The sequence below is a fragment of the Gordionus sp. m RMFG-2023 genome, chromosome 1 (assembly GCF_954871325.1).
Source record: "Gordionus sp. m RMFG-2023 chromosome 1, tfGorSpeb1-WG-v2, whole genome shotgun sequence".
Taxonomy (NCBI): domain Eukaryota; kingdom Metazoa; phylum Nematomorpha; class Gordioida; order Chordodea; family Parachordodidae; genus Gordionus; species Gordionus sp. m RMFG-2023.
Genome location: NC_088775.1, coordinates 960896 through 984154, shown reverse-complemented (window position 1 = coordinate 984154; position 23259 = coordinate 960896). Strand labels below are relative to the sequence as shown.

General features: G+C 30.1%; 2 protein-coding genes across 2 annotated transcripts; both read left to right on the top strand.

The window, feature by feature from the left end:
* Positions 1 to 2541: 2541 nt before the first annotated feature.
* On the top strand, positions 2542 to 12553 carry LOC135923043 (uncharacterized). Its single transcript, XM_065457648.1, has 11 exons — positions 2542 to 2776; positions 4058 to 4195; positions 4365 to 4691; positions 4833 to 5020; positions 6577 to 6711; positions 7261 to 7408; positions 8664 to 8837; positions 10658 to 10737; positions 10830 to 11291; positions 11892 to 11942; positions 12178 to 12553. The coding sequence occupies exons 1-11, from the start codon at positions 2680 to 2682 to the stop codon at positions 12385 to 12387; spliced, it is 2010 nt and encodes a 669-aa protein (XP_065313720.1). The 5' UTR covers positions 2542 to 2679; the 3' UTR covers positions 12388 to 12553.
* Positions 12554 to 20060: 7507 nt separating this feature from the next.
* Positions 20061 to 23147, top strand: LOC135922484 (piggyBac transposable element-derived protein 2-like). The gene is made up of 3 exons (XM_065456851.1): positions 20061 to 20138; positions 21797 to 21965; positions 22015 to 23147. The coding sequence occupies exons 1-3, from the start codon at positions 20061 to 20063 to the stop codon at positions 23145 to 23147; spliced, it is 1380 nt and encodes a 459-aa protein (XP_065312923.1).
* Positions 23148 to 23259: the final 112 nt, after the last annotated feature.

The window sequence follows — 23259 nt, the reverse complement described above, 5'->3', positions numbered from 1 at the left end:
ATCGACAGGCGATTTTCAGCCCTTGTGATATCTAGCAAAAAAATTAGTATTAATTATATTTATTTATTTGTCACGTGATTAGCCTAGAAATATTTCCTAGTCACGTGTGACACTTTTGCAGCCGCTCGGTGAGATAAAATCGAACCTACCAGAATGAATAAATGAATGAATAATTTTATACTCTAACATTTTACCTTTTTTTTTATATTTTATATTATTCGGTAAAACAGCTGTGAATTTTTATTGGCACCATGTATTAATACCGACAATCGGACATTATACCCTGATTGTTGCTCGAAGACCTGCGAATCCGACAAATCCCTAAACATCCTGGATTAATATTTTTTTATTGATTTAACTATTTTTTTATTGATTTAACTATTTTTTTGAAGATAAGTCACAATATTTTACGATATATATATATATATATATTACACGAATTCCCTCACAACAAAATAAATCTCATAAAAATGTTTATAATCTTTTCTTTCTTTCTTTCTTTCTTTCTTTCTTTCTTTCTTTCTTTCTTTCTTTCTTTCTTTCTTTCTTTCTTTCTTTCTTTCTTTCTTTCTTTCTTTCTTTCTTTCTTTTTTTTTTTCTTTCTTTTTTTCTTTCTTTCTTTCTATCAATATTACATATATACCAAAGACAAAGATAATTATTTCATATAATTGTAATTTAATTACAATTTAAACTTTCCAATTACATATTACAATTTTAAATATTTCAATTGTCTATACAAATATTATATAAATTATTTGGAATTAGTAGAAAAAAATACCAAAATTTTTTCGAAATAATATTCTTTTCAAAAGATCGATTTTTTGACTTACTGTCAATCATATACTGTCACGCATACTTAGAGCATTTCTGGTATCGCCTTAGCCTTATTCTTCCATATGCTAGACACGTGTGTATATAATATTTATACCATATTTTTCTTCGATTTTACTTATCATTGATTCAAATAAATTTCCACCCTAATTTTATCATTTCGAAATTTTCGTCTTCATAGAAAATTCCTAGATATGCAACCTATTAGGGACCCATTTATAGTGAACAGGATTTAACGCGCAACATCTATTCCCGCGGAAAGTAACGCTACGACTACGTTTATAGTAAACGAGTTATCTTAAAGCGTTGAGTTATTTAACTCGGCATTATTACAGCTGATTCAGTTATTAGTTGAATCGTGTCTCACATTTTTTTTAAATCAACGCATCGAAACATATGTTTTCCAAATTTTGTCAGCCATTATCATCGTTAACTCTCTCCATATTTATCATTTGCTATAGGAGAAAGAGGAGGGGAGGGGATATATCTAATTCTATAATTGCGCATGCGCACTGGAACTTTATGAAATAAGAACTTTATAATATATTGTTGATAATTAGAGAAAAATACAAACTTTATATCTTTTTTTTCTTTTTAAAAATTATGGTAATAGAATTCAATTCCTTTGTCGTGAAAAATTGGAGAACATCATATGAATAATTAAGATCCCCATTTTTTTAACCACTAATAAAAATATTTGCATTTTTAAAAATAACACGAACAAACATAGCCCATCAATGTGTCCCAAGCTGGAACCCCCCCCCCCCCACTTCTCCACCCCGGAAATAAAATAATCAGATGATTCTAATTTTATTGCCTTTCAGCCATCTTTCCCAAGTAATTCTTATTTACATGTAAAACCCCAGCTAACATGGTAGAAATTATCGCTTAGAAACAAAATACACGGATATTGAATTAGAAACAGTTATACCCCTCTCCTAGCGGTAGTAAAAAATTCTTAGGATCCATCCACCTGTAAAACAACTGCGAAAGGATCTGTTTACTTCTGTATAGAGGGCAAATATTTTGGTTGGATTTACTTGCAAAACAAAAAATAAACAAAGGTTAGCTGAAAGGAATAGAACTTACTTATGCCTCTAACAAAATCACGGGCAGATGTGTAATGTGGTTAGAAAAGATCCCGGACCAGACTACCCTGGATTCCAAGACCCCCAATTTTTCAAAATTTAAAAAAGATTCAAGCACTTAATTTTTTTTTTTACATTTCTAAAATTAGGACATTTTTGTCCGGTGTCTTCTCTTGGTCCTTACTTTTGTCGAGGACATTTGTATCCATGATTCCTATTAACCATAGGAGGAGAGCACATTAAACTTCATTTTTTCCGGAAGTAGATAAAAAAAACAGAGATTTTTTTTGAAACGCATTTATTATACCGATAAATAATTTCAAAATAGGAAAGAAAAATAATAGATCTGCCCTAATTAGACAGGTGTGCTCAATTTGTTTTGAGGTCAGTAAAATAATTCAATATTAAACTATAAAAAAAAAATACAAAAAAGAATGAAAAATTAAAATTAAAGACAATTAAACTTTTTTTTTCATTTGTAAAATTTTTTAAGAAATTTTTTTAAGAAATTTTTTGGAAAATTCTAAAATAGAATTTCTAAAATTCTAAAATGGAATTTTCTAAAAAAAAAAAGAGAATTTAATTAAAATCTTCTGACAATTTTTAAATTAAATTAAATTTTTAAAAATTTTAATCAATATGTTTCATTCATAATTAATTCAGTAAAATCACAAAAATAAAAAACAGTTTTATTTAAACAAATTAAACAATTAGTTTTTTTTTAAATATAAAAAAAACATAAAAAAAACTTCCCAAAATGGCGGAGTGCAAAAAATCTGCCGAATCTTGGATTCTACTATCGATTCTCACATATTCCGCCATATTCACTCATTTCTTCCAGAATGTCGTTACGGGTAAAAAAAAATTATATTCGTAAAACGCGATGACATAAAATAATACCTAGGCTGACGGAAGCGTCGTTGAATGGCAAATCAGTGGACACGCCATTTTGGTTCGTGTTAAAAAAACTAATATTAAATCGATAACTTGCTTTCTTATTATCTAGAGGATCAGAACAATCTTTTTGATAAAGTCTGCGCGTCAGACATAGGAATTACGGGTAACAAAAATGGCTTCTCCAGCTGTTTTTATTGTTGCACACTTTTAATGGATGCATCGTCAGTCTAGGTATTATTACTATGTCATTGGTAAAATGTTAGCTTTTTCGATTTTGTTTTTATTTTTCAGCCGGAAATGGTTTTTTAAAATAAGATATTCCGATTATGCTGCTGGAATAGCTGGAATGAAAAAAAAAATGTAAATTCCAGATTTAAGAATATCTACAACTCTCCTAAGAATTTTTTTAATTTTTTTTACTATTCATAAGTATAATTAATTTTAAAAAACTTTCCAAAATGGCGGAGTGTAAAAAATCTGCCAAATCTTGGAGATTCTCTTATCGATTCTAACATATTCCAGCATATTCACTTATTCTTTCCAGAATGTCGTTGCGGGTAAAATTCTGTATCAGTTTAAGTTTATTATATTGTAAAATGTTATAGCTTTTTGATTTTGTTTTTATTTTCAGCCGGAAATTGTCTAGAGATTAGATTAGGAATATGCTGGAACGAAAAGAAAATGTAAAATCCAGATATAAGAATACCTACATTCCCTAAAGAATTTTAGATAAATGACATTACGTATTTTTTCGGATAATGAATTACAAACATTTTAGATAATTTAATGACAATATAAAAAAAAATATTAAATAACGTCATTTATATAAAGGAAGGAGAGAAAGAAACAAAGAAAAAGAAAGAAAGAAAGAAAGAAGAAATAAAAGAAAAGAAGAAAGAAAGAGAAAAAAAAATGTAAGAATTTTAGAAAAATAAAATTTTTACAAAAAATTTCTATGAATTACAAATTTTTAAATCGAATTTTTTAAAATTATTTTACCAAATAAAAAACGATAAAAATGTCACATAAATTTTTGTTCTTTTTTTAAAAAAAAACAAACAATGGATTTAACTTGTCGTTAAATTTTGAAAAACTAATTTCTAATAATCCATAAATATTGAACAATCACTTCTTGTCACTGAGAAAGAAAGAAGGTAATAAGGAAAGAAAGAAGGAAGGAAGGAAAGAAGGAAAGAAGGAAGGAGAAAAAGGAATTAATTTGAATTTTTTTTATATAGAAAGTACAGAAATAGGACATAAAAATGAAGCGAACTTGACGACAATTATTTATTTACATCCGACGCTGTTGGTGCCTAAAGCATTTCTCACTTCCGGTAAATCTGATTCGGGTGCCGAAATCAGGAAAACAACTTTAGGTTAATATGTATAAATTAAATTTGTGAGGTTTTGTTTTTCGTAATTTTGTCCTTTACGACACATGGGTTTCTCCCATTTTAAAAAAACTTTTATTTTATTATTTGTAACCGAAGAATCATAATGATGTCAATCATTTAATTCTTAATTCGATGTTACATTCTACCAAAGATCATTCCATCAAAGATAGCCTGGATTTTGAATTAACCAGATCAAAATCTCCCACCATTTTAACGCCATCTGATTTGGGTAGCGGTTTAGAAATGGATATGTCGAACGTTTCCGAAAGTCATTCGGGAGACGCCACACATAATTTAACCGCCAAATATGGCTCTGGGAACTTGACTTCCGATTTGAATTCCGTTCCCTCGAGATGGAATTGGCTTTCGACTACCGGAAGTTCGAAAGGCGTCGATACTACGTCGTATAAGCAAGCCCACGAGGCCGCGTTGAACGTCACGATGAAGCGTATCACTTTGTCGAGCTATTCCTCCACAAGTCATTTCATTTTCGTTATTGTGTAAAAATTACGTATATACCTAGGTGGATAAGCCATCAATTTACTTACATTAAGAAAGTGCCACATAAATATTTTCAGTATCTATATGACAATGTTTTTGATAAAATATCCCTTTGCAGATCGTGCTGAAGATGGTGCCAGTATTCTCTGCAAATCGAACTGCTCGAGTAACGATGCTAACAAGACCGTACTTCTCCCCGCCAAAATTTTGACCATTCCGCGGAAATATTCCAATCTTACCGCGCATCGCGATTCCGTTCCGGCTAGTTCCACATCGGGAAGCGGCTTAGATTCTTTCATCACGAATGTTTAAAAATGAAATTAGCTATTTGAAATTTAGTAGTTATTATAAGTGAAATAGATGAGGAAGGAAATAAAATATAAAATCGAAGAAGATTGAGGCAGCGGGGGGCTATAACTGGAATTAGAGAGCGTACTAGCCCCCCCCCCCACCCCAAATAAAATAGGTAAGATTTGTATTATCATTAAAATTTTGTCATGAAAGCCACTATCGGGATAGCTGTCTTAAATGAAACAATTTGAACATCTTTGCAAAAAATAAAATAATAAGAAGAAAATATAGGTAAGAGTGTCAAACCGAACCTCTAGAACTTGCATAATTCAATATTTTCTAATTAACCTGAACAACCGATAAATTAAAAGAGGTAACCAAACCTTTACAACTTCAATAAACTGATCATCCATAGTATCGAAGATAAAGATATGTCGAATTCTATGTGTCTAAGTCGACATCTCAAACATGAGCTAGAAAACATCTCATACAAAATTGGCGTATAATTGAATCACGTGATAATGAATGTTTTACGATTAACAATTCCCCTTCCTTTCGATTGGTTCAAAACCAAATAGATTATCCTGGTCCTGAGGAAAATTTTTGAATTTTTCGGAATGAAAAAGAATTACGAAAGATCTCCATTATTCTTGGAATATATTGAGAAGGAAGAAAAGTTAGGAAAACCTAATCTCAAACCCTGTCTATCCTAGCAACATATGTTTCGGTCGGGAGAGGCCTTTCCAAGATTAAACTTATCCCTAAATTTATCATAAAAAAAATATTAAAATTATTTACCCAGCTGTATTCGGGCGGTTCTAATTCCGGCGGATACAGGGACCGGATAGTATCGAGCCGGGCCGGGTTTAAATTTTTTTTAAAAAAATACCCGGGCCAAGCCGAATATTTTAAATCGTCATTTGTTATCTATAAAAAATTTTAATTAAAATTCAGGCCGGGGTGCGAATGATACCTCCGCAGGTCTCCGATATATATATGAATGAATGCTTCATAAAAAGTTTTTAATTTTTTGAACTTGAGCCTTTATGCAAAATTCCTGAACCGAACCCAAACCTTTTACATTTTTTTGCATCCTGGAAACATGTAAGAAATAAAAATTCAAACAGCTGGAAGAAGTGAATGATGAGAGCAATGAATAAAGGATAAGGTATCCATGTGTTCTTTCTAAATACCAATAAAAAAATAAGGTATTAAGATTAGGAATGTAAAATAAAAAACAAAAAAAAATGAAAAAAACACACAAAAAACATACTATTGTTTTTTTTAAAAATAAGCTTAATTTTTTTTAAAAAAAAGGAGTAATATCTTAAATGATTTAAATGAAAAAATTTGTAATGAAATATTAGTAAGACCTTATTTTTCCACAAGTAATTGTTTGTATACGAAAAGTAATTAAATAAGAATGAAAAGAAAACCATTTTTATTTGTGTTTTATTTTCCTAAAGGAAAAATCATTTTTCTTTCATCTTTAATTGAGAGATGTTAATTATCCTTTAAACAACTTTAGATGAAAAAAGGAGAATAATTAAATTTTTTTTTATATATCAAAGGTTAATGAGATGGCGGATTCCGCGACCACTAAAGAACAGAAACTTTTCACAAATATTTCAGCTCTGGCTCATGAGATTTTCGGTGCCACGCAAGGAATGGTGACCGTCTTATTTTCCAATCTGTCTTTGGAGCAGGTTTTACGCATTTTTTTTAACGCAAAAGCTCAACTATATAATGTAGTTTCCTAGATAAAGGAATCTAAGAAAGATGGCCATCAACTTCTACATGTCTTTACATTAGATCAGGGTCAGAATATTCGCATTTCTGTAAATATTTGAGTCAGGGTTTTTTTGTATTTCGACATTTTAGGCTCGGTGACCTCTTATATTTGCAGCCTGACCATATAATATAATATTAGAACAAATATTCCATTCGAATCATCAAAATGTAAATAACGGTATGATGTTGAAAATAAGATATTTATACGTATAAGGAAATTCTCGTAAAATTGTTATATAGCTACCGCATCTACGAGAGCGGGGGAGAGATAAGGGCCTTTAAATTTCATGTATCCTGGAGAAGGGTAGGGGGTAGGCTTCTAGGAGTTAAGGTTAGAAAAAAGAAGGCAAATCTCGGGCGTGTTATCTTCGATTTTTTTTCTTACGTAGACACTGTGTACCGGAGAATTATTACGTAAGATTAAATAAAAAATAAAGTTGTAATGTATATACAATTATTTTAAGTGGCAAAAGGTGTTGAAGGTAAGCCTAGAAAATTTCTTGATTACGTATCTATGGACCCACTACTCGGACGTCATCGCCCAATCTGAGCAGCCTCCTCGCATGACAACGTCAACCGCCGCTCACAATCATTCGATTTCGGAAGAGGAAGGTTTATTTTCACTATTATACATTAGTATTATATATGTCGGTATGGAGATATGGTATCCGTGGGGATAAAGAAAGAAAGAAAGAAAGAAAGAAAGAAAGGAAGGAAGAAAGAAAGAAAGAAAAATCCGATCTAAAAATGTATTCTAGCATGTGTTAGAGTATTTGCCCTATACATTTCAACCAATTTCAGCCAGAGACATTTTAGTATTTTTTTAAAATTTCTATGATAAATCCATATAAAAATTAATGTAAATTAGAAGTTGAAATTCATGGCAAAATTGTTTTTAAATTTACGGTTTGGGCAACTCTATACATGCCGAAATGCAATTCCTTGTAAAATGAGATTCTTAAAATCCAAAAATCGCCAGAAGTAAATGATTTAAAATTGAGAGATTCCCATAGTGTTGTTAAAATACCTAACTTTGAACCATCTCTATTGTGTTTTAGTTAAGCTATTTAGATTTTAAAAAAAATTGAATTAAGCTTCTAAGTTGAGCCTCGACTTGAAGATTGATTAGAATACTTCTGGATAAAAATATGGCTAGGGCTGATTTATATGGTTAACTGAAGATAGGTAGTTTAGCAACACTAGATTCCGAATCCCCGTACGATATATATATTATGTTATAAAGTTGATATCCAATTATACTGTATTTGTCCATTTTACTATCCCGCATGTTTTTTGAGCGGTGTCTATACCCGAGACCTACTAGGTCCGGGTATAGCGGACCTGGGCCGTGCATGGATTTAATTTTTTTTAAAATAAGCTTGAGCTGGGCTTGGGTAAAATTATTGAATTTAAATTTAGATCATTTGAAACAAGTTTGCTAATTTAAAGAAATATTGTCCTTTTTTTCTTCTTCTAATAATAATAAATTTCAGTATTGTAAACAAAATTGTCGCCCTAAACATATTTAAATATTGTTTATTTTCATTAAATAAATAAAAAAAATTAAATTTTTGGATATGGGCTAAGGCCGGGTTCGGGAAATTTTTTTTGAAACTTATCGTGGGCTTGGACCGGGCCCATTTTGGGCCTAAAAAAATTTCTTTACAGCTGGCCTGGGGTGGGTTTGGTCAAGAAATAAGGCCCATGAAGGTTTCTGGTGTCTACTCATGAAAAGAGGGGGGGGATATAAATCTAAGCATGTTACCTAAGAAGATTTTCCTCTTTCCCAGGAAAGATGCTGGATTTAAGAATATTTTATTTAATTTTAGGAGCATAACAATTTTACTCTTTAAAAAAATCGTTTAAGCAATCGAAGCGCACAATAGAAAACCTACGTTCCTCGCGAAACGCCTCAAACGATTGAGCGGAAATGGGGATTCCACATTAGAAATCGTCTACGCAGAGGAGCCGAGCCCCCAAGAGAATGAAACTCTTCTAACCACGTTTTACGTCGCCATTCGTCACAGAGTCGGACCTAAAAGTTTATAAAAAAAATATATAATTTCCTACAGGTGGGATGGTTCCCAGTAAGTTAGCATTGTTTTCACATTTTTTGTGGCTACATCGAAAAAGCAAATCCCCTTGGAATATAGGATGATCACTAAATATAAGTGCGCATTGGATATATTGCTGATTGACACTTCAACCTCAATTTCGATCGCAATCGAGTTTAAGCCCCCCTTTATATGACAGCATCACTGAAAAATTAATTTTAAATGTTTTTTTTTTATTTAATAAAATATAGTTCTATCTCTAAATAAATTTTAGTTACAAACCTACTACTACTACTACTACTGCTAGGAGAGAGGTAAAGCTTGATAACCTTAACGAAAAATAAGGATAACTAAATTGTTATTGAGTTAAAGAAATTAGGGTAGCATTTTAATTTTACTATTTACAACTTTTACACAAATTGATTGTATATCAAAATTTAGTCAACACTCAGCCAAGCTGGGAAGACCATAATTACAAGTTTAGCGATAATTTTCAAATTATTTTTGCTTTTGGAAATATCCAAAAAAAAAAAAGGTTTTTACTATGTTTTACTTTTAAAATTAAAAAAATAAAAGTTTATGCTTTTCTCTGTTCTTGGAATTCTAAACCCCCTTCAGAAAAAAAAACTCCGTTCTCTGTGTCCCCTTATCTTCTTCCACTCTAAAATAATTTTCTCTTTCTCTAAATCTTATCCGCTTCCTCCCTTAATCTCATACTTCGTTCTCATCTATCCTAAACTCTCACTATATCACACTATCCGAATTTATCACCACTTATCAATCTAGCATCCGATCCCTAATAATACCACTTTTCATTCCTGATCCATCTACGCACTTGAATATCGAAATTTAGACTAAATATATTATAATAGTAATTACTTCCAAACTCCTTAGGAGATTCGTTGGCTAGAATAATAGTTGGCTAATTACTATATTTTTAGCCGGCTAAACCAAGTTTTCAGCCTAAAACTATCACTTTGTCCTTGGAGTTTTTCTTAAAAAGATAGAATTTAAAAGACACTAATAAAAATTTAAAATGTCCTAATGATAACGGATTATTTCCGGCAGGCGCTAAAAGATTGAGTCAAATTAGTCGACATTTAGCCATTATCCAACTACTTGGAAAATCCTGAATATCCCAACTAGTGTTCTGTCTCACGTTTCAAAAATATATTGTTTTTTTTTTCAAAAAATAAATAAATTTTTTCATAGTATATTAATTATATCTTTAAAAATACATTTTTCTAAATACGTTTTAGTTTTTTTTGCCAGAAAGGTCGTTTTTTTTTAAATTTTCTGCTTTATTTGGTCAAGCAAGAATAATGGTTCCCGTTCTAAATCTCTAAAACAAAAATCGCTAAAAATTGGGAACATGGCTTATATCTCCTAGAAAATTTTTAAAGTAAATTTGAAATTAATATTAATAGATACTAGGGGACTAAACACTTGTATTTAAATTGAAAATTTAAAAAAAATCGCTAAAATGGAAGAAATATCATCCATATTCCCAATCTGATTCCCAAAACTGGGATTTTGGATGATATTTCTTCCATTTTGGAGATTTTTTTTAAATTTTCATTTAAATACAAGTGTTTAGTCCCCTAGTATCTATTAATATTAATTTCAAATTTACTTTAAAAATTTTCTAGAAGATATAAGCCATGTTCCCAATTTTTAGCGATTTTTGTTTTAGCGATTTAGAACCTATCCTTGAATATTAATATAGCTTCAAATCTATCTTGAGTTTCTTATAACTGAACAGTTTATAAAAAAATAAAATAAATATTATTATTATTACGCTCAACAGATGTAACCGACCAACCTAGATTGGATGTTCGATATTTGTTGTGGGCCTTAAAAAGCTTCGAAAGAACGACCCTTAACCAGGTACGATTTCAGCCAAATCACCTGTTTTTTTTGTTTGTTTTCAATTTATTTAAGAGAACTTAATTCTCAAAAAAAAACAAAAAAAAACATAGAACAACATGAGCCACTCGAAAATGTTGTATTTTGCGGTGAATCCCTTCCTGTCACGAATCATTGCCGACAAAATTTCGGAACTGTTGGACCGATCTTCCTACCCGTTCAAAACCGTGTCCCCGAAAATGATCGATTGCAAACCCGGGATCAAAATAGGAAGGGAATCTGGGACCGATAAGTGCGAACCCGGGTCGATTTGCAAAACGGATGTTAACGGATCGGCGGAGAAGGTAAACGGCATCGGGAGCGGGGAGAGCGTGCTCATGGGGGCCGTGTTCGCCTTCTGCGCGCTCGCGATTACCGGTCTGTTCGCTTATTTCGGTTTTTCGCGCTTTAGAAGATCCAGAAGAGGGAACTTCCGGTTACCCGGCCACGACTCCTTTAATCGCCTAACGGCCAATAGGAGACAATCGATGCGACTGAATAAGATGGATAAAGATAAGGGGTTCAACGATTTGATGGTATATTCGAGATATACCCTAATTTAATTATAATTTTTAAACCAAAAACCTCCCGATGAATAAAATGCATTTCATTTTATCTTCAGTCGACGTACAAACCTGAACACGTTTATTCTATTTTTTTTTTATTATAAGCAAAATTAAGTCAAACTATGATAGAACTAGTGTTGCTAAAACGACTCGATCTGAGCCGACTCTTAAAAACGGATAATTCGAATATTTTAGTTCGCTAATAGGCCGGTTTTTAAGATTCGGCTCAAATCGAAACCGTTTAGCAACACTGAATAGAGGAAGGCATGTGAGCTTGATTCGTAAAAATAGGTTAAAACTAGAAATTTTTTCTTTAAATGCGATTTCAATCGTGAAAGATTATTTATGTATAGAATCGCGAAAATTTTTTTTTGGAATTTTCGGTAACCTTTAATCCAAGAATCATAAATCCTTAGGAGGGATTAAAAATCTCTTCATATTGAAGAGCATTCCAAACTCTGAATTTGAAAGTGTAAGTTTGGACAATTGTATTTTAATGCGTGAGGAGTAAAAACAGAATATTAAGCTTGAGCATAGTTTTTTTTTACTAGTTTTATTTATATTTTACAGGATAGAGCCGAAGAAGGACACCAAGGCAAAATGAATTCTCTCTTTTACAGAGTAAACGTTTTTTTTTCCTTAATTTTTTTTTTGTCAAGGATGTGAACCCTTATACAAAAAATGAGGGTTCGGTCACATCCCTAAATTATTTGACTGTTTATTTTTAAAAAAAATTTCTCATTTTAATTTAATTATTTTTAAATTGTTTATAAATCGATTTAAGATTTTTATATTAAAAATTTTGTTTTGTTCCACCCCTCCACTTCCTTCCCAACACCTCCAATCAAAAAAAAAGAAACCCAATGTATTCGGGCTTAACAAAGATAAAAATATGGATGCTTCTAGGGGACTTGAGGAATTGAAGAGATTACATCCGTTACCAGAAAGATTGGAGGATAAGGGCGAAGCAGTTGGGGACGACGAGATTCGTATTACCAAGAGTGCCAGGATATCTTCATTCGTCGATAATTCGAGGAACGATGATCTTACCAGGAGTCGAGTCTAGATGCGACTCTCACGCTGAACCATTTTTGTTTAAAGTTGTTAATTCTTTGTGTACAATAAATTATCGGGATACTTATTTTTTTCTTTTAACCCTCTCGCCAATTCACTAAAAAAATGAAAGTCTGTATAGGGGAAGCTACCATTGTATATAATAGTATCGTTATAAGTATTATAATTATATTTAAAACTAAACTTAATAATTATAACAATTGATTGTTATATATATATATATATATATATATGTATATTATACATTATATTTAATTTATAATAAAATTGGATTATATATTTAAAATAACAACACTCACACAAAAGTGGAGATAAATTGATAAATCCCCAATAATGAGATTCTTTATATTTGTAATTTATTAAGCGCTTTATTTAATTTAGGAATTTAGGCAAATTTCTTTTCTCTATAAAGAAAGTATTGTAACAAACCTAACATTTGCTAATGAGGGCGGAGCGGAAAGAGATAAAGCGATTTATCTATATGGGGGGGGGGGGTTTATAATTGCATATATATCTCGTTTTAAAGGTTATTTTCCAACCAATAACTTGGTATAAATAATTTCGTGGGATATAGAGTCCACGATGATTCGAATTATCTCAATATTAAATTATTTCGTGTGGTAGCTTAATCTGGAAATTTTGATTAAATCGGAAATATATTACAAAATCGCATTGAAAATCTTATATTGATTATAGGATTCAGCGGATCGTTTTAATTTTAGTTTTAAGGTAGTTAAAATTACTACTATTAATTTTTATATATAAATAAAAAATCTATTGAAAAAAAAAATTGTCGAAATTTATTCTGTACGCCACTTTAAACGTGCTGTGATAATTTCTGCTTTCTACGAACGAGTCCTTCAGCCTTGCGTTACATTTTTTTGGTCTAAAATATTGGGTTATAACCGTTTAGAAGAGAAGAGAAGAGAAGAGAAGAGAAGAGAAGAGAAGAGAAGAGAAGAGAAGAGAGAAGAGAGAGAGAGAGAGAAGAGAAGAGAAGAGAAGAAGAGAGAGAGAAGAGAAGAGAGAGAGAGAAGAGAAAGAGAAGAGAAGAGCAACCAAACCCCCCATCTCTCTCCAGCTGCTTATTTTATTCGAGTCAACACTCATTAGTTAATTTTTTTATTTTTAGCTTTTATTTTATTTTATTCATCAAACCAAACCTGATATTATTTATGATTTAAAAAACAAAATATTCTTAAATTTGAAATTTAGCAAGGTTCAGAAGAAAAAAAATCAGATAGATTTTGGTAATATTTTATTTTGTTAAAACTAGTGTTGTTAAAACAGCTAGTTTTGAGCCCATTTTTTATAATGGCTAATGCGATATTTTAGCCGGAAAATTTTTGCCTAAGGCCGCAATCATAGTGGATCCCATCCGACCCGATTTAACAGCTGATCGGTTTTTAAAATCGGTTTATGAGATGATCAATTTTTTTTGTAATAATATTGATTTTGTCTTTAATTCTATACACAATAATAACTTATGAAATATTGGTTTTAATAAAGAAAAATTGATTTCTCATAAACCGGTTTTAAAAATCGATCAGCTGTTAAAACGGGTCGGATCGGATCCACTATAAATTTTGCCTAAGCTTAGAGCTTTCGTTTATACATGTCTAGATCTTGATTCCTTCTAAGCAAAATCTTCAGGGGGTGTGTAGTATTTTTGGATGAAATATCGAGTTAGCCGTTTAACAACACTAGTTTAAAAGTGAGGGAGGAAATATACTTGGTGTTATTAAATTAAAAAAACCGATTCGGGTTTGATATTTCAAAACGGCAGGATTAAGATTTTAGCGGAGATTCGGCAATAGATCTCCAAGCATTTCTGTCAGCTATGAGCAAAATCCTTTATGTTAGTGTTGTTTAAACGGCTCATTTTGAGCCGATTTTTAAAAAAGGGCGGTCGAGTTAGCCTTTTTAAAAAATCAGATCAAATCGAGCCGAGCCGTTTAACAACACTACTTTAGGCTTACATAATGTTATTTTGGTTATCTTTCTTTCTTTCTTTCATCTTTCTTTCTTTCTTTCTTTCTTTCTTTCTTTCTTTCTTTCTTTCTTTCTTTCTTTAATCGGGCCGTTATTAAAAATCGACCCGAAATAGGGCTTGTTTAACAAAACTAAATATACTATATAAAAAAAAGTGCAATGAAAATAAAAAAAAATTGCTAAAATATTTTAAGTTGCATGTATATATAAAAAAAAATGAATTAAAAAATGTAAAGGATAAATATAAGAAGCAAGATTGAAGTAACGAGCGGAGAATGGGATGATATATAAGGAACTGAAGATAATAAATGTCGTGATGACGTTGAAGAAGTGATGGGCTGTCAATTATTATTAATTTATAGTTTTATATAGAAATACATATACGTGGATCTTGTTTATATGATACAATAGATTTAGATTAAATACAAGTTGCCGAAACAGAGTTGCCATGTCTCCCCCCATCAGCTTAGTTTACACGCAGACTTCTCTCTCCCGCAAAAATACCGCAATTGGAAATCTCCCAGCAAAAATCTATCGCAATTTTTTAATTTCTCCCGCAATTCTTTTTAATAGTATTTTTAACGTTTTTAATATATAAATAATAATTTTGAGAGACATTAATTGATTATTTTTATATTTTTAAAATAAATTTTAAATATTTATTCGAAAAACATGTCTCCTGTTTTATTTTTATCCAATAATAAATCAACATCATTTCATTTATAGTCAGTACAGGGGAGTATATCAACATCGATTGCAATACAAAAATCATCTCAAAATAATAAATAGATGCAACTACATTTGCGGAAATAGTATACATCTATCATGTATATCAATATTCACAGAGCTATATCATCACAATGTGGGTCGAATCTTTTTCTCATAATATTTAACGACTCTAATATAAGTGCAAATCTTACTTGAGGCAGAACAAAAATGAGCAAGGCTATCATAAGTGTTTTAGTACCTGAATCCTAGAGGTCAATTCTAGACGAGATGCATCTAATATCAACAAGAATAAGAACATTTTAATAAAACTGTTAAAAATTTTCCTCGGTTTGTGAAAAGTCCAACAATGTAGCTTGCCACATAAAGGTGTATATAGCTGATTCAGGGTTATCAATGATTTGCATGTCAGCTTTCTATGCTGATAATGCCTCTGTAAATTTTGGCAACAGCCAAAGTTACCGAATTGAGGCAGCACAATAATTAATTAATACCAATTGGTTGTATATGCCATAGGCGATTAATGCCCTATCTGTGGATGTCGAAATAATTGTGATGAAATGTTTTAACTTAGTTCTTCAATTAAAGAATTAATGAATTAAAAGAGTTGGTGAAGTGTTCTGACTTAGTTGTTGCTATATATACCTACCATGTGGTTGTCATTAATACCTGTCATCGATAGAATTTTATAATTTTACAAACCTTTAAAAAAATACTTCTTAAATAGAGATTTTAAAAGCTGTCCTAAAATTTTGAAATTTTTTCGAGTATGAAATGGCAGAAGCACATTTGTGATTCGTTTTACATGTAGGAAATCTACTTCATGCAGTTAATATTCAGTTGCAATCAAAATATTCTTTATTAAAAAGGATTTACAAAGTCATGCTGCAGCTCTGTTCATCTCTACAGTTAAAAATTGATAATAAATTTTATGGCGCTATTGCTAAAAATATTATATTAAAATGTTCAAATAATACTCTAATTAGTACATTTTTAAATGAAGCAGATATTTTTTATTAAGACAATTTTAGAATATTTACAATTAAAATTTGATTTTAATAACTCTATTTACAAAGTTTATCAATATTATGACCTTGGAACAGAAACCATCAATTGATGGTTTTTATAATTTAATAAATATATTAAAAATGCCGAAGACATTGATGTCTTGTTTGAGGAGATTGTAATTCTCTCTATTTTTTATGATTCGCCAAAATACTTAAAGTTAGATGGTCTATAAGCAGAGGAGAAATAGGTAGAATTTTTTCATAATAACGATAAATCCCCATGCTTGGATAAAATATGCGAGTATGTCTTCTCCTTACCTCATTCTAATGCCTCATCAAGCGCATTTGAAGCCTGATGAGGACTGCCTGGAAAGAGAGAAATTGGATTGCTTTAACAACATTAGAGGCCGAGTTAATGGTCATGCCAGGAATTTTATAAATATCTCAATAACGACGGTAAACATTTAGTTCTATTATTTAAATCTCAAATAAAATATAATTAAGTTTTAACAAAGGCGCCATAAAATTTATTTTCAATTTTTAACTAAAGATGAACACATCTGCAGCATAATTTTGTGAATCTTTGTTAAGAATCGCATGTAGATTTCCTACATGTGAAATAATTCCTAAATATACCTCTGCGTTAGGACAACTTTTATAATCTTTATTTAAGAAATATTTTTTTAAAGGTTTAAAAAATTTAAAATTCTATCGATGGCGGGTATTAGGAACATATCGTAACCTACATTGTGCTGACTCAATTCTGTAAATTAGGGCTGTGCCGATATTAAATATCGGATCGGTACCGATATTTAACTTTTCCCAAAAATAACGGATTCGGCCGATACCTCTAAAAAACCCGATCCGATCCGATCCGATCCTTTTACTAAAAATGCAATTCTTAAAACTTTTGAGTAATAAAACTTTGAATTATTATTACATCATATTTATTTTATTTTTTTTAAAATATTTTTTAAAAAAAATATATAAAAAAATAATAAATTTTTCCGAGTTTCAGTGAGTTTCTATTTTACATTAATAATATTTTTTTTTTAAAATAATGCAAATGTTATTTATTTTTTTAAATAGATTTTAAAAGTTTTTTTTATATAAATAGAAAGGAAACACCCAAAGTTTTATTTAATTTTAATTTTTTTTTAAAAAAAAATAACACTAATTTTATTTATTTATACTTTAAATAAAAAATTTATTTTTTTCTGAATTATGGAAATATTTTGATATAGATAACAGAGAATTTTTGCAAAATGCGTTATCTCCGGAAATTCTAATTTCGCGGGGAGGAATAATGGAAAATTCATTTTAATACAACAAATATTCGGAAACAATTTAAGCGATTCCATCAAAACGAAATTCGAAGAGCTAATAAGAAGGAGAAATATTAGAGAAAAAAAACAAATCAAATTTTTTTCAAAAAGAGAACCCTGAAAGTCAGCCAACAATATTAGTAATTCTTAATAAAACTAATATTTGGTAAAATATTTTGATCCTATGCCTGAAAATCTAGAGGCCCTCATATTTATTTTAAAAAAAAAATCTAATACATTATAATTTTATATGGTTAAATATTACAATTTTATAAACCAACATAAAATGGATATATTATTATAATTATTTTATCTATTATAATATAATTTTTTTAAAATTATTGTTGAAATAAAAAAATTAAATTAAATGCATTTGCATAAAAAATATTGATTTCTTAATTAAATTTGGTTCGGGTGGTGAAAAATCAATATAAATATCGGATCGGTATCGGATCGGTTTTGTACCAATATCGGACCGGATCAGTTTTGAACCAATATCGGATTGGATCGGTTCGGTGAAAATATGTGGATCGGCACAGCCCTGCTGTAAATACACTCTGTTTTTACAAAATTCACTGAGGCATTATCAGATCAGAAAGCTGACATGCTATTTATTGATAATCTCGAATCTGCTATATTTACCATTATATGGTTAGCTATGTCTTTGATTTTTCACTATTCGAGGGGATTAATAGTTTTATTGAAACGACCTTAATTTTGTTGAAATAGCGGAGGATCAAGGAAAATATTTTAATATTTTCCTTATTAGATGCATCTGTTAGAATTGCATATGTATGTCATCTTTCAAATCGTCAAGAATTGACCTCCTGGATTTAGGACCTAAAACATTGATGATAGCCTTGCTCATTTTTGTTCTACAAGTATAGTTTTCATTTGTATTAGAGTCGTTAAATATTATGGGAGAAAGATTCTACCAACATTGTGATGATAAGTATCTCTGTGAATGTTGTACTACAAGATAAGTGATTACAATTGCCGCAACTGTAGTTGCATCTGTATTATTTCTTATTTTTAGAGTACCTTATTATGTATTTAAACGTGTTACGTGATAATTAAGCGCCTATCCCTATAATGTTATACACACACATACGGTAGATTTCCAATGGCAGTCGTTTTGCGGGACATTCGCATAAAATATATTTTTAATTTTAAAATTAAAATTAAAATCGTTTTTTTATAAAATTTTATCTTGTTTACATTCTTTTATATTTAAAAAAGATCGTTGGTTTTTTTATATATTAATATATTTTAATAAATCAAGATGTTATTTGATTTTGAAAAATAGTTGTCGACTTTGTATAATTATAAAAAATAATAGGCGGATAATTAAGTCAATTCAAAATCCCGGACGATGGCCGGCACTATGCGGGCTTTCGGCCCGCAATTTTTTTTTTTAGCAATTTTCATATTTCTACCGCAATTTTCAAATTTCTCCCACATAATACCAAATTTCTCTCGCAATTTGAAAATTTTGAACTGGCAACCCTGTGCCGAAACCCGGGACTGAACCAGGGACATGATAATGATACAAATAAAGGGTCAAATGGAGATTTGGGGGTGATGATGAATGATGGGTATTGCGAATGATACAAGATGGATAATGATTTGGAGAACAATGGTGAATTAGATGAGGAATGATGAAGAATGGTAATGGGCAAATGATTAACAATGGTAATGGTCAAATGGGGATTTGGCAATGGTCAAATTTGATTTGTCGATGGTCTAGTTTGATTTGCAATGGTCTAATTTGATTTGTGTATTTGATTTGCAATGAGCTAGTTTGATTTGAGGAATGATGAAGAATGGTAATGATAAAATAATTAGGGATGGTGATGGGAATGGGATTTGGATGATGATGAATGATGGGTAATATTCGAATGAGATTTAGCAGTCATATGGGATTGGGATGATGATGAATGATGGGTAATATTCGAATGAGATTTAGCAGTCATATGGGATTGGGATGATGATGAATGATGGGTAATATTCGAATGAGATTTAGCAGTCATATGGGATTGGGATGATGATGAATGATGGGTAATATTCGAATGAGATTTAGCAGTCATATGGGATTGGGATGATGATGAATGATGGGTAATTCGAATGAGATTTAGCAGTCATATGGGATTGGGATGATGATGAATGATGGGTAATATTCGAATGAGATTTAGCAGTCATATGGGATTGGGATGATGATGAATGATGGGTAATATTCGAATGAGATTTAGCAGTCATATGGGATTGGGATGATGATGAATGATGGGTAATATTCGAATGAGATTTAGCAGTCATATGGGATTGGGATGATGATGAATGATGGGTAATTCGAATGAGATTTAGCAGTCATATGGGATTGGGATGATGATGAATGATGGGTAATTCGAATGAGATTTAGCAGTCATATGGGATTGGGATGATGATGAATGATGGGTAATATTCGAATGAGATTTAGCAGTCATATGGGATTGGGATGATGATGAATGATGGGTAATATTCGAATGAGATTTAGCAGTCATATGGGATTGGGATGATGATGAATGATGGGTAATATTCGAATGAGATTTAGCAGTCATATGGGATTGGGATGATGATGAATGGTAATGGGCAAATGGGAGGCAGATGGGATTTGGTCGAATGAATGGAATGGTATGATGCTGGAGTACATTGGAATGGTATGATGCTGGAGGGTGAGTATGAGATGGAAAAAGGAAAAATTGTTTGTAAAGGGGGAAAGTGTCGTGATGACGTTGAAGAAGTGATGAGCTGTCAATTATTGTTAATTTATAGTTTTATATAGAATCTTGTTTATATGATACAATAGATTTAGATAAAATATTCTCATTCGTAATTATATTTGATATGATCTTTACAATAAATAGCGTATATATATAACTAGGAATAAATAATTTTACTATCATTTTATTACATGATCTAACATAGTTATAAAATAATAAGATATAAAAATTAAAAGGCAAAAGATTAAGGGTAAAATAAAAAATAGAATTCTTTCCTAAAATTGAAAAGTATTATAATATTCACAAAATTTCAAATATATATATTTCCTTTAATCCTCATTTACATAGACTGTCATATTAAATAATATCGTAATAATTCTTCTAATTTGAATAATACATTTATCGTTTAAAGTACTCATCTAAAATAAATATTATTAATAATAATGTAGGAAATAATTTAATGCATACACTTCTTTTCTTTTTAATTTTGAAGAAAAGAGTTATTTTAGATTATGTAATATAAAATTTTATTTTTTATAATTTCCTAACCATAAAGGAAAAGGGCTAGTTGTAAATAAGGTAATATTTATTAAATTTTTTTTAATATATATAAAACAATATTTTATTAAAAATTTCTATCCTAGCATTTAAAACACTAAAATTAAAATATTAAAAAATTTAAAAAAAAACAATTTCATATTTGTGTTCCCAAAAGGGAACCATAATTATATCTAAAAATTTCTATCACAATTTTTTGATGCATATATATAAAATACTTAGCTTCGTTTGTAAAATTCAAGATTTATGTATCTAGATTTTTTAAAATTTTTATGTAAATGGCGAAAATTGCCGTTTATGGAAGTCACTATTGGAATAAATAGAAAATTGTTAAAATTTTTATGATCGCTCTTTTTTTTGTTCCTGATGGTGTTAGTGGATTGATATTTATTCTAGAGGAGAATGAAGAAACGCATGTGTAGTCTAATATTAGTGATTTTCCGAGGGCCCAAGGTTTAGTTGTCATACCATCAGGTCTTAAGCTATTAACCCTTTCGCGCCCAGCGAGTTCATTTGTCATCTAAATTTTTAATCTATTAATTTTTATATTTAAAAAACGAATGGTTGCTATTTAGACACATTAATTTACAAAACAATATTTATTCTTTCATATTTTATCATTAACCTGTTAAAATCATTATTTTATTATATCAGAATATAAATTCAAAGTTAGGTATTTTAGGCGCCAAAATTTTTACACTTTTACATCGATTACCATTCTGTATAAATATATATAAATCAAAGGTAAATAATATTTTTATGATAGATTATTACTAGTATTTCATATTTAGTAAAAAAAAATTAACAATAACTATTTTTTATATGATTTTTTAAAGAAAATCCAAATTGGTAACATTTGGATTTACTTATGTAATTTTTTCCATAAATTTTTTAAAATTGAATATTGAAAATATGATATAGTAAGAATTGAATATAGGCTATTTTCCATTTAGCAAGCCACTATAATATTTGCAAAATGTTAAGAAAGTGAAAATTTTATTTTATATTTTTTAAAAAATTTTATAAATAATTTTTAGATGACCTCAACATGTATTATACTAGAGGGAGATATATCTGATGTAGATATTGAGAAGGATGATGACTTTGAAAATGCCACAGTAGTTGATCTAAATATGACCTATGATATTTTACCAGATATTGGGTTGGAACTGGAAAATTATGATAATGATAATGATATTATCCCAAGTAATAGGAAAACCCTATGGCGAAATAAGGATTCATAAATATAATACAGAATTTAAACAAGAATTTTTGCCTCCACCTGATAAGGAAATTTTGCCTTACAAATATTTTAAAAAATTTATAGACGATGATATTATTAACAATTTAGTAGAGCAAACGAATATTTATTCTTTTCAATTATCTGGCAAATCAACAAATACAAATAGTAGTGAAATTGAAAAATTTCTAGGAATTCACCTTTATACGGGCATTGTTGAATTGCCATCAATAAGGCAATATTGGGCTATAGAGACAGTGATTCCTCAAATTTCTCAATGCATGACAAGAAACGGATTCTTGGAATTGAGAAAATACTTTCATATTAATGATAATAATAATATAATCCTTAGGGGCCAGCCTAATTACGATAAACTTTTCAAACTAAGACCATTTATTAGTGCATTAAAAATGTACATGAGAAAGATTCAATTAGAGGAAAAATTATCAATTGATGAAATGATAGTCCCCTTCAAAGGGCGATGTGAATTTAAACAATATATTAGCTCAACAAAACTGCATAAATGGGGAATTAAAAATTTCGCTTTATGTGGATCATCTGAAATGCTATATGATTTCGAAATATATTTAGGAAAATGCACAAATATAAAAAAAACTTTGATGGGAATTAGCGGAGATATTGTTATACGACTATTAGAAACTGTTCCCCCACATAAAAATCATAAAATTTACACGGATAACTTTTTTCCTTCATATAATTTAGCAGTTGCGCTCAAAGATAATGGCTTTATCATGTCGGGGACCATTAGATCTAATCGATTATTAGGATGCCATCTGGTTGATGATAAAATCTTAAAGAAAAAAGGAAGAGGGTCCCTTGATTATAAAGTGGATTCTAATAATAATATTATAATTTGCAAATGGTTTGATAACAAATCGGTTATCACGATATCATTATTTATGGGTATAAATCCCTCATCACGAACGAAAAGATGGTCGGTATCTGAAAAATCTTTTATTAATGTCGAAATTCCGGCTATAATTCAAAATTATAATGCTGGTATGGGAGGAGTGGATCTCCATGATATGTTAATTAAACTATTCAGAATTGACATAAAATGGAAGCGCTTTTACATGCGAATTTTCTTTCATTTATTAGATTCCTGTGTACATCAAACAGAAAGATGATAAATATATATCTCTTTTAGCGTTTAAAACTCGGATAACTAAAGGATAATGATGGTTGGTAAGGAAAATTATGGAAAAGAAGGTAAACATAATTTGAAGATTGAAAAAAAGA

Bases quoted from the DNA above. Each gene is read 5' to 3' on its own strand.
- LOC135923043 (XM_065457648.1), top strand. From the start codon at position 2,680: ATGGCGGAGTGCAAAAAATCTGCCGAATCTTGGATTCTACTATCGATT. The intron at 7,409-8,663 runs GTTTATTTTCAC...AAATCGTTTAAG, and splicing joins TTCGATTTCGGAAGAGGAAG to CAATCGAAGCGCACAATAGA. The intron at 10,738-10,829 runs GTACGATTTCAG...AAAAAAACATAG, and splicing joins AAAGAACGACCCTTAACCAG to AACAACATGAGCCACTCGAA.
- LOC135922484 (XM_065456851.1), top strand. From the start codon at position 20,061: ATGGTAATGGGCAAATGGGAGGCAGATGGGATTTGGTCGAATGAATGG. The intron at 20,139-21,796 runs GTATGATGCTGG...AATAATTTTTAG, and splicing joins TGCTGGAGTACATTGGAATG to ATGACCTCAACATGTATTAT. The intron at 21,966-22,014 runs GTAATAGGAAAA...AATATAATACAG, and splicing joins TGATAATGATATTATCCCAA to AATTTAAACAAGAATTTTTG.